General features: G+C 42.8%; 1 protein-coding gene across 2 annotated transcripts in view; it reads left to right on the plus strand.

The window, feature by feature from the left end:
- LOC111863643 overlaps positions 1–12436 on the plus strand; it is a 132780-nt gene that overhangs the window by 83279 nt on the left and 37065 nt on the right. For both annotated transcript variants that reach the window (XM_023850139.1, XM_023850140.1), the window contains exons 2-3: positions 9645–9711; positions 10558–10611. In XM_023850139.1, coding sequence (XP_023705907.1) covers positions 9645–9711; positions 10558–10611 — 121 coding nt within the window. The remainder of the gene's footprint in view (positions 1–9644; positions 9712–10557; positions 10612–12436) is intronic.

A 12436-nucleotide genomic window follows, 5' to 3' on the forward strand; every position in this document is an offset into this window, starting at 1 on the left:
ATTGCTTGATCACAGAATTTATCCATTGAACATTATTCTAAGCCAACTGAGTCCAGGTCTCACCTTCATAATTTATTTTTTAAGTTACAGTTTTAATATTATCGTCCCAATTGCCCTTAGGACTCACACATGTCATTTTCCCTTGAAGTTTTCTGGCTAAAATTTTCTATGCATTCCTCGTCCATGCATGCTACATATTCCGTCCATTATATAATTTAGTCACCCAGTGGATAAAGAATACAAATTATGAAGCTCCTCATTATACAGTTACCCCACCCTTTTCTTACTTTTGTTACTTTTGTTTCTTGGGTCGAAATATTCTCATCACTTCGTTCTCAAACACTGCCAATCTGTGTTCTTCCCTTTAAGCGAGGACTAAGTTTCCTTCGAGCCGGTCACGGTAGCCGAGCGGTCTAAGGCATGCACTGTCTTCGCTCGCTCGGAAACCGAGATCGTGGGTTCGAATCCCACTCAGGGCATGGATGTTTGTGTGCGTTTTTCTGTGTTTGTCTACAGGTAGAGGCCTTGCGACGAGCTGATCACTCGCCCAAGGAGTCCTACCGTATGTGTAAGATCTAGTAAACCGAAGTGAAACGGAGAGTTTCATGGAGGTAGGCCTAGGCCAAAATTGGGGCTGTAGCGCCACAGGAAAAAAAAAGTTTCCTTCGAACCGCGGATTCAAAACAGGAATGTCAGTCACAACATCGAGGCTTTCGGTAAGGCAGTAAAAGGAAGATAAATGCTACCCCCGTGCCGAAGCATCACTCCATGAAAGTGTTAATATGGGTGGAGTGGAGGTATATCTCCATGGAATTGAGCGTTCACTGAACTCCTCGGCCTCTTAGCGACGAGTAATGGGATCCCATTAGACCAGCCCACTATATGGGAGGCTCGGTGGGCTCCAGAGCCGATGTGAGCGCTCTCCCTGCCTAGAATTGAAATATGATCGTTTAGCTGACAGGTGGCCCCCTTAGAGACCGCGCTGTTGCTGGAATAATGTTATACATGAAGATTCTAAAGGGTTCTGACGATGGTGGATAACACACAGAATTACTGGGGTTTTGCGCTTTTTTCCATCGTCCGGAATTCTAGGAAATAGAAAACACGTTTCGGAAACTGGATCAGTATCCGTCTTCAGGTGAGGAAGAAATACACCTACTCAGTTTGACCCCTTAGAAAGAGCTAATCTCGAGTTATACATGTTGAGGAAAAAACCCGTTGCCTCTCACTACCTCCTGAATGACTGACGCAACAGCGGTTATTTTATAAGAATAGCTGCATGACTCGAGTTCATGCCTAGGACGTCCTGAATGCAAAGTATACATCGTGACAGTTTGCTGTCAAATATGTGATATATATAAATTTCTTTATTAAAGTCCGTCACAACACAGCAACGGATTTTAATAAATAAATTTATATATTTAACACAACAGGATGAAAAATGTATATACATTGTTGTATAGTGTATTCTGCTTATGTAAGTCTTTACTCATTGGTCGTTCTTTCGCTTCTTGCTGGATAATGGACTGATTGATAAATGAATGCGCAGTTCGTAGTCTCATGTTGATTGTGTCGTTGAAACGACGGCTGTAATGTTATAGTACAGGGTATACACAAAAGAATGACGCGGTTTCAAAAAGTTAATAAAAAAATATTTCTGACCCTACACGGGCACAACATACACCGTCAGTGGCGGCAACTGTAAAAGTTTCTCATGCGCTACCAGCAGTTCGTTTCTTATGCTTACTGCGTGGCCGCCGGGCCAGTTTCAAAGATGGCGTTGCAGTAGGAGAAGGCGTTCTGTGTGCTCCGTTTTGAGGTGTACAGATCTATGATCGTCTATGATTGCAGTGCAGCGTGAGTTTCGTGCACGGTTTCAAAAAGACGCACCACACAAGGATAACATAAGCAGGTGGTACCGACAGTTTGTAGAGACTGGATGCTTGTGTAAAGGCAAGAGTCCTGGTCGACCTCGTGTGTATGAAGACAGCATTGAAAGAGTGCATGAGGCGTTTCAGCGAAGTCCCCGCAAGTCAGTGTGTAGAGGAAGCAGGGAATTGGACATGCCAAAAATGACGTTGTGGAAGGTGTTGCATAAGCGGCTATGTTTTAAACCGTACAAGATGCGATTGGTGCAGGCCCTTAAACCAGCAGACAAAGTGAAAAGGCGTGACTTTTGCGAAGAGATGCAGTTGAAAATGGAGGAAGATGGGTTCGTAGAAAGACTGATCTTATCCAGTGAAGCCACATTCCTCATCAGTATAACCTCGCAAAATGTTAAGCCGGCCTGGGATCGTGGCGGTACGGTCGAATGTTTTGAGAAGCGAAACTGAGAGAACAGGTACAGCCTGTATCATATTACATTACTATCGAGTCTGAGAATACAATTGAAATGTAAAATGCTTAGCTTATCGGAGCTGTAAACCAATTTCTCTTCTTCATGTCAAGTAATTTGATAATATTGTAAATTTCAGTAAATGACGGTCCTCATCCATCAACCATTAACACCTCACGAAACAGAAAACATAAACGAGATATTACCAAGACAATGCCAATAGCACTGCACTTCGAGACCAGATGTATATAGCCAGTTATAACAGATTTTCATCTTCCATGAAACAACACTTGGATTTTAAGTATTAACACAGGTTTTTGTAAATTAGTTCAAGCATTAACGTGAAAAAAAAAATATATAATTTTGTTTCAACATGGGAAAAATGCAATGAAGCAACTTGGAGCATGTAACTAACATCCCTGATGATGGCCATGTGAGGCCGAAACTGTGACGTGATAGTGAAGAGTCACACAACAGCTGATAGTTTCCAAACGTTGCAAAATTTTAAATGATAAAACTAATTCTTGCGATAGGATGCTGAAATATTTTGGATCTTCCAGCCCATTCTGGGCCCTGGCCTCTTATTCAGTTCCGTAATCATTTTTTTACAGACGGCGGGACTCCTTGGGCGAGTGATGAGGCCGTCGCAAGGCCCCTACCCAAGCAGACAACACAAACGGAATAAACTCATACACACACTAAACATCCATATCTTGTGTGGGATTCGAGCCCACGATCCGGGCTGTTGAGCGAAAACAGTTCATGCCTTAGACCGTGCAGCTACTGTGGCGGTCTCTGAAATTAAAAAGAAAAATAGTAAAGGTATTCCTGTAACGCCGGGGAGGCCCATAGGGTTGTGAGACGTTGAGGTTCCCACATTTTCTAGACAATCGGCTCATAGATGGCGGCAAGGTTGTCAGCCCTAGGCACCAGCTGCCCTTTACCCCCAAGAACATTCCACGAATGTTCCTGGTACTCATTTCTGTTAGAGACTGAGTCGACCCCAGGGCCATATTGCGGCTGGAAGGATTAGGTCAATTGAAAAAAAAAATCCAATGACCTCATCGGGACTTGAACCCGCGACCTTCCGGCTTTTAGCATAGTGCCTCAACCAACTACGCTACCGCGTGCCCCCGGCCTCTAAAATATAATAAAATTATGCTGCTAGTTCGACTGCACAGTACTATACTCCGAGACACTGTGCTTCAACAACGGCAATTTGTACTTTACTAGCCGTGGAAGTGATTATCCTTGTACGTAGAAAGTAAACATTGTGCCGTGCTTGATAGTTCTGAATCTCACCGCAAGCGTACGTACTTCGCTTTTCCGGGTGATAGGTCTATTCCAGGTCACAGCAACGTTAATGTTTATCTCTCTGCATGGGATTATGTTAATAGTGCGCCGACAGGGCACAGCTCATGCTGGTTTTATGCATGGTAGTACTAATTCTGCCGGAAGGTGAATCTGCCAGCAGTTATAATCCTGAAGAGGTCTGTCTTCTGTGCTATAACGCTGTATAGTCCTTTGAAAGTCAACTGACGTTTCGGAGGAAACCTGCTTTCATGCTGACTTATTCTTACACTCTAAAGATGAGGCGACATTTTGCTTCGAAACGTTGGTTGACTTTCAACAAGGTACACATTGTATATCCCATAACATAACACTCTTCATAACCACCGCTGTGACAACCTCTCCTTTCACGAGAGTTCTCGGTTTCTAATTCATGAAGATTACTACCGTATCATCCAAAACTGTTTTATAATTAGCAGCGCAGAAGATATTCCAAATTTATCTGCAATTAACCATGGAATTCTTACGTAACCTCCAAATCAATACAATGGGCAATCTTTGAATTTACTCCGTATAATTAAAGTATAATGGTATAGGCCTGTCATCCTGCGATATGGTTAATGATCTTATCAGCGATTGGAGGAGTATGACAGGTGTCAGAATTGTATTGTGGTATCCACCCATTCATTCCTGTTGCCCCCACTTGGATCGTAGGGCATCCGTGAAAAGCTTCGTTTAAATTCAGTTTCTTAGTCGGTAGGACTTCTTGGACTGGGGATCAGCCCGACGCAAGGCCGCTACCTACACACAGCATAAACGCAGACAAACATCCATGCCTTGAGTGGGATTCTAACCCATGATCCCAGCGTTGGAGCGGGCGAAGACATTTCATGCCTTAGACCGCATGTGATCGGCAGTGTTGACTTGTGTGGGAGGGCGGTATTAAAATGGATCTTAGAGAAATAGAATGGGGTGTTAATGGACTGGAGTGATCTGGCTCAGGATACGGACCAGTGGAGAACTCTTGTGAACACGGTAATGAACCTTCGGGTTCCATAAAATGTTAGGAAATTCTTAGAGTGTCCGAGTCACTGGAGACTTCTGAAGAAGGAATCGGCCTCACGGAGGTACATTCGTCTGGTTGGACAGTAACGGTGTTATTCCAGAACAATTTATACGTACTGTATTACTGATGAAGGAACTACCAAGGCAGAAAGTGTTTGTAATCATTATACACATTGTGTTAAAAAAGAAATTTTATTCCATAGAAATACTGCTGAGCAGCACTACAAATTAAGTTCGTAAATATTACATTTCTCTGCTCCCCCCCCCCCTCCCTTGGCACTACAGCCCCAGTGGGCCTAGGCCTACCTCCATTAACTTCTCCGTTCACTTCGGTTTTTCTAGATCTTACACATTCGGTAGGACTCCTTGGGCGAGTGATCAGCTCGTCGCAAGGCCTCTACCTGTACACAAACACAGAAAAACGCACACACACAAACTAAACATCCATGCCCTGAGCGGGATTCGAACCCACGATCCCGGTTTCCAAGCGAGCGAAGACAGTACATGCCTTAGACCGCTCGGCTACCGTGACCGGCTTTCCCTGTTTTATTCGCAATAAGATATCCTGCACAAATTTTCTGTACATTTAAGAGCCACTTTCAGAAACTTCGCACTGGGAGGCACCGTAAAGACGGTCGTGCATCTCTACACTCGTGCATTTGCGCCTTCTGGTAACGTAATTTCACATTTATTTCGTTTGATGTAGAAAGTTGCTTGGTGATTAGCAGGGCGCCTGAAAGGGTAGACAACTGTTCGTGTCCTTTACTACGATTGGTTACCTACGTCGAAGGCGTAAAGTCTCGCGTGATAAATGAATTCCAGAAATACACATTCGATTACAAGAAACGGGATTACGTAATGCCGAGACTTTGAGGCGGTTGGGACCTGTAGAACACGTTTTCACACAGAAATATGGATTCTAACTGCATCGTAATATAATTTAAACCTTACATTCACGCAGAGACCGAGTCATGGCCATTACATTTGACATTTGAAAGATGACACTACCTTTGTCACGAGTCGTAACGAGGTAGCCATTATACACCGTAAAGAAATACCATTTGCTCATTTCTGGAGGACCCGTCATAGCCGTGTAACTATAAAATGTCTTCAAATATACCCTCTTCCAGGATATAATGGTGTGTAATCCGGTAGAAGTTTAGGAGGAACTTATTGCCTCCATCTTCAGGAGAAGAGTAAGTCAAGCAGAAAGAAGACGGGAGAGTAAAGCAAACGTCGGTGAACTGCCAACGGACTGCGCGGCGTTGTATCAGTACACTTCATGGCCACCACTGTGTGAGCATTATGCAACATTAAGTACCTTGTAAGATTTGAGGTTTTCACGGCGGTGACTATGAACAAAGCAGTCTTCTGGGATGTGGTACCGTGTAGTGGTACCGTGGTGTTAACCGACGTTTCGGAGGAACGTATCGCCTCAATCTTCAGGGTAGAAGGAAAAATAGGAAAATCCGCAAGCGAAGAGACAGTGAGAACCGGTGTAAGCAGACTTGACTTATGTCTCTTCGCTTGCAGATTTTCTTATTTTTCTTTCTACCTTGAAGATGGAGGCGATACGTTCCTCCGAAACGTCGGTTAACACCACATCTACACGGTACCACATCCCAGAAGACTGCTTTCTTCATTAAGTACCTTGTTTAGAATGTTTTGGTCGTGGTTATTTTCCATTGTATTGTTTTTGCAAGGGCGGTATAGTCCGACGACCGCCTCTAATCTAATGGTCAGAGTTCCTACTTACAGCTCCAGAGGTCCCGGCTTTGATTCCCTGCGCTACCAGATTTTCTGAGTAGTAGTGGGTCTGGAACGGGGTCCACTCAGCCTCGTGAGGATAATTGAGGAAGTATTTCAAGGAAAGCGGCTCCGGTCTAGAAAACCGAGTTTAACGGCCGTGGGGATCCGTTGCGCTGACCACGTGACACCCTGTGTCCGCAACAATGTTGACACTAACTTCGCCGACAAGCTGCGGTCGCTCGATTGGTTTAGTTCGCTTGCGGACTACAGGCCACGGAGTTTATTTGGTTTGTTGTATAGTCCGACATTTTTTCCCAAATCTCCGTTGTCTCTGTATTTATGTCCCCCAGTTACAGGGTGGTCCAGTTATACCCCCAGTTACCGTGTTTCCTTTTTGTCGCCTTCTACGACTCGCAGGGCGACGGTGGAGGTATATTAACCCGCCTCCACATGGCATTCATTACTTAATTTATTGGTGTGATTATTATGGCTCTACAGCCCTTTGTTGGGCGTTGGCTCCCTTTTCAGTTTCTTGATCTTATACATGGTTGGTGGGATTCCTTGGACGGGAGATCAGCCCGTCGGACGGCCTCTACCTGCACACAGAACAACACAAACAGAATAAACGCACACAACACAGATACCCATGCCTTCGGTGGGATTCGAGCCCACGATCCCATTGTTCGAGCGAGTGAAGACTGTTCATGTTTTAGACCGCGCGGCCATTGAGGTCGTCCATTAAATATACATACATACATACATACATACATACACTTACATACATATACATACATATACTTAATATACATATATTTATGTCACACAACAATTTTTGTGCAGTTACCGATTTTTTAGATCGCCGCTAGTATAAATTAAACTTCGTTTAAGGTAGTTATTAAATTTGGTTGATTCTAACCGAGGTTAAAGTTAAACAAATTTTGGTGCAGACTGCTAATACTAACTAATAGAAATTTATTTGGTAGCTTCGGAGATGCAGATTACGGACCAATAGTCTCAGCCTCATTATGCTTTTATTTGATACAATTTCAGAATGAAGTGCCGCGTCATCTGCAAAAAGCATCGCGTTTATAAATAGCCTGCACCTGTGTCTGAAATGGAGACCTGACGTAGTAGTTACATTGTGTCATATAAATTAGAAAATTTATTGCTCGAATATCCTTGCTCTGGACTGTATCAATAACATTTTCCATGGATATCTTTAATGTAATTCTAAAACTGCTGTTGGCTGAAGTGTAGACTTTAAGTTACTTTCCTCGTGTTTAGAGAAACCCCTGTTTTCTGGGTTGCATGCTTACAGTTTTGAATTGTAACGACCGTCTCGTATTTTCTATGTTAAATGTTTGAAATGGCGGCAGCAGGTTCCTCCGAAACGTTGGTACGTAGCTACGAAACTGCACGAACTGACATCGCAGAACATGTGACCATGGGGGATGTACTAATCCCACCCCCGGGGTTTGGTGGAAATTCATAATTAATTGAAATACAGTCTTTAATTTATTAGTAAATAGTGCCTTTTAATTTCACACGGAACGAGCTAGGATAGCGTAGTCGGTATAGCGACCGGCTATGGGCTGGACGACCAAGGGGTCGGAGTTCGAGTCCCGGTAAGCTCAATAATTTCCTCATCTCCGTGTCTTCCACACCGGCTCTGGGGTGCACCGAGCCTCCTATCCAGTGTGTACCGAGGGTAAAGCGGCCGGGACGCGAAGCTGATCACTCGTCTTCAACTAATGCCGAGGTCAAGAAGACGTGGATCTTTACATCCACTCTTCCATATGCCTTCATGGTTCATTGTTTAATTAGCTAAGCACGGGAAAAAATTTACCTTTACCTGTACAGTTGATGTTAATCGTTGTAATTTAGCGACCTTCTCAATAACCCATGTGTCCAATGGTAGGATAGTTAATGAATGACAGTTGGAAAGGATGTAGAAGTAAGTTTCATGGCCTATTTGATGGTACTATCACGTTATTCGCCTGGAGAGACTAAGGAAAACCTGACCCAGATTCGAACAAAGCATCCCAAGATCACATATGAAAAGAGTTGGCACCTGAATGAACTTGTTCGGTAACAAAGTATCTTAATTTATGAACGAAGATAGACAAATGATATACAGCATTTAACAAAAATTTCTGCATTACTTTATTAATGTGTTTCATGAAATGTACAGATGGACTTCCTTATACGCGGTATCGTTATCCGCGGTTTTATTACAGTATCATAAAAATAGGCAGCCACGGTCGGTGCTACTGCACATGCCCATTAACATGTGTGGGCATTGTCCCTCACTCGCCCCGTTATTTTGATTCAGCCATACCCTTTTCTATTCCCTCTACACGTGCCCAGTGGTCGTTTTTATTTCCCCTTTTACGCCCTTTCTATGATGTATATCCGGAAAGTAAAACTACAAGTGAAGTAAAAATGCAAGGGATTTTTTTCTTCAGAAATGGCAGTGCTGCCGTGTGAGATAGGAACCGTATGACAGGGCAGAGTTCACCGGTCACAGTCACGGCAACGTTGTGCTCGTAGCATGTGTTTAAATTGGCCGTGTCGATTCAGAATCCCGTCAGATATGAGGATCATGCAGTAATTCGATTTCTTCACGTGAACAGACAAACTGCTGCTGAAATTCATCGCCAACTTGTTCCTGTTTACAGCGAAGATGTTATGATGAAGCTATAGGTGGCAAAATGGTGTCGTGAATTTGAAGCGGGAAGAAGTGATGATCATGATGAAATAAGGAGTGGAAGGCCATCCGTTTTCACTGATGAAATCATCCAAAAACTGATGGAAACATTCGTGCTGGCAGATGTTTAACCGTCGATGAACTTCATGTTCAAAAGTGTCAAGAACTGTTCTCCGTGTCTAAGAGAGCAGGCGGGAGATTCCTACAACGCTGAAATAAAAAAAAATCCTCGCTCCCAGGCTCACTAAATGCATTGCGATCCATGGTGACTATGTTTAAAAGTAAATAAAGGTATGTTGTAAAAGTTCTTCAAGTGAATCCAAAAAAAAATGCTTTACAAATATTTTCTGGACTTTGTATTTTTACTTTCCGGATATCTTTCATATATGCACGGCGATTTTCAGGAACGCAACTCGCTCTTGTAATGGGAGTCGCCTGCACTTTAATTCAAACCTTGTGTACAGAAAGGAACTTAACACTTATCTTCTCTTTCCACAGGTCGAGGCTGGTGACGTAATATTAAAAGTTAATGAGACTGACGTCAATAGATTCAGCACGAAAGAAGGTAAACAATTCGATCTGTACTTATTGTTGTACATAGAGGACCTAACTGGTAGGGCATACTTTTGTCAGATGCAAGCGTCACGTCTTTACTGGGAGGCAGAATATGTGTAATTATAATTTTGTGTAAATAAACATACAGAATATGAATGGAAGAAAACCGCCTCTGTGATCTACTGGTCAGAGTTCCTGGCTACAGATCCAGATGTTCCGGATTCGATTCCCGGAGCTACCAGATTTTCTGTGACGTAGTGGATCTGGAACGGGGTCCACTCAGCCTCGTGAGGATAATTGAGGCGCTACTTGAATGGAAAAGTAGCGGCTTCGATCTAGAAAACCGAAATTAACGGCCGTGGGGATTCGTTACGCTGACCACACGACACCCTCTGTCCTCTGAAGTTGGCACTAGCTTTGCCGACATGCGGCGGTCGCTCAGTCGGTATAGTTCGCTTGCTAACTAAAGCCACGGAGTTTGTTTTTGTTTATGAGAGGAAGAAAATGTATATGCAGTTAAATTTCTTTTACACAGTAAGCCTTAAACTAACACATATTTTGGGCATTTCCCATCATCTCGTTGAGACCATGTTTAATGTGTTATTCCTCTTAAGGGTGCAATATAAACACTGGGTTTAATGTGCCTTTGCTTCTAAGCGCGTGTTTAATTTACCTTTACTCTTGAGTGTGTAACATGAACGCTGTGTTTAATTTACCTTTGCTCTTAAGTGTGTACATGTGAGAAGGAAACAGAAGACCATGAAAGGTCAGGAAACAAGAGCGATTATACTGCCTCGTTGTAATTTTTTTTAAGATTACAGTGTAAATCCTGATGTATTGTCATGTTTTCTTACAGTTTTAAAATGTCTTCGATTATCTGGCGATCCTGTCACATTGAAACTGAAACGAGGTAAAGTAAAATAATAGAAATACATTATTTATTGAATCTAACACGTCCAGGAACTTCAATAAAATGTGTAATAGCAATTTTAATCTGCCCTCATATTTATTTAAGCCACTGAAGCCTGAACTTCATCCTAATAATATTTAAGAATCAAATTCGTACCTCACAGGAAACACTACGTCTCCATTACGAAGACCAACTGATCAGTTCTGTTTAGGGAAATAATCGCTGTTTCTTCTGAGAATCATAAGAAACACACGAATACACTTCACGAAAAGAGCAGATTTTTTTTTTTTTACATTAAAGCAGACACATATAGATACCAATGTACTTTAAACGGAAAGCGAAAATGTTCATTTTTCGGAGATGGTAGCTTTGGGACACTTTTTTGCCTTTGTGAAATTAATTTGGAAGTAGATCCTCGACTGTAATAAGTAGAGGCACCTTGGCTTCGAAGCGTGACGCCTTTAACGCACGAACTCATCATACACAGGTCGGCATATGTAGCGGTAACCGAGCTGACTGGCATTCTAGAGGTACCCGATCCGAATCTTGGCTGGGACACAAACTGTCATAACTGAGGTTTCCCTTTATGATAGGTCCTCAAATAGGCCACGGGACTGCTTGCTTTCAGACACTTTCCCCAATTCTTCAGTCAGTAATCCTACCTTTAGATGCTATGTAATCCGAGCTGCCGACAGCGTCGTTGAACAATAAATAGATAAATGTAGGCCTGCCGCATATCGGCTTTCGTGTCTGCTTATTAAATTTATTATCAGCCACGCTCCATATCTTGAGGTCGTCTCCTCCACCCGAACTTCGAGGACACGCAGTGCCGTGGGTTTTCTGTTAGCTCAGCCTGGACACCAGCTTTCTTAATCGAGGGTTTTTCAAGCTTTTGCTCAGCCCCGCCAAATGCCTAGATTTTGGTTAGTGCCGTTTCATTCCAAACCCTTACCAGTTCATGATTCACCAGTTATCCGACCATTCCAAGCTGTATAGTCTGAAATATTTATAACGTTGTAAAATAAATTAAAGAGACATGCTGCTTTAAAAATAAATGACTCTACTCTCGAACGCTCTTGTATGAATGAATTTACTTTTTACGTCCTTGATTTCAGTAGTCAACCCCCCCCCAACTTTTGTTTGAAATATTTCGCTCGTATGCGTATTCGACGAATTTCGCGGACATCCGCACTGAAATACACATTGTTTTTCATGTCTCCGTTCTATTGACCGATTATAACAAAAATTCGATTATACAAAGTTTAGTAAGAATGTCATATTTTAAGAAAATCCCATTCAGCGATCCTCAACGGAGAGCAGACTGAGGGACGAACAGAAATTGCGAAGCTAATAGGCGCTTTCTTTTGCAACCTTTCGTTGCGAACACGCTAAAAAGATACGTGCTGTCTCGTATTGTATCTCGTAACACATTTGCATTGGACTGTAAACACATTTCTTGCTTAATTCTCAAGTAAGTAGCTCTTAGCATTCCAACATTTAGTTCAGTACTGTAACGGTGTAAGGAAGGGTGTCGAGAGGACCCCATAATTACGGGTGTCAACACCACAATGGATCCGGGATTTGAGAGCCTACAAGTATCTCGCTTCTCACAGCGTTTGAAAACAGCCGTGAAGGGGAGAGGAGCTTCAATTGCACATGGTCGCAATATTAGATGGAAAGATGGGATTAAGGATGTCGGTCTTTCGTGGGTTGTTAGAGCACGGATGGCCATTAATGCGAATCATTCGCTTTCTCAGATTTACATATAATGCTTTCCACGGGATAATGTAACAGACCTCGTCTGTTATATTTTGAATACAACGCG

The sequence above is a fragment of the Cryptotermes secundus genome, unplaced genomic scaffold, assembly GCF_002891405.2.
Source record: "Cryptotermes secundus unplaced genomic scaffold, Csec_1.0 scaffold234, whole genome shotgun sequence".
Taxonomy (NCBI): Eukaryota; Metazoa; Arthropoda; class Insecta; order Blattodea; family Kalotermitidae; genus Cryptotermes; species Cryptotermes secundus.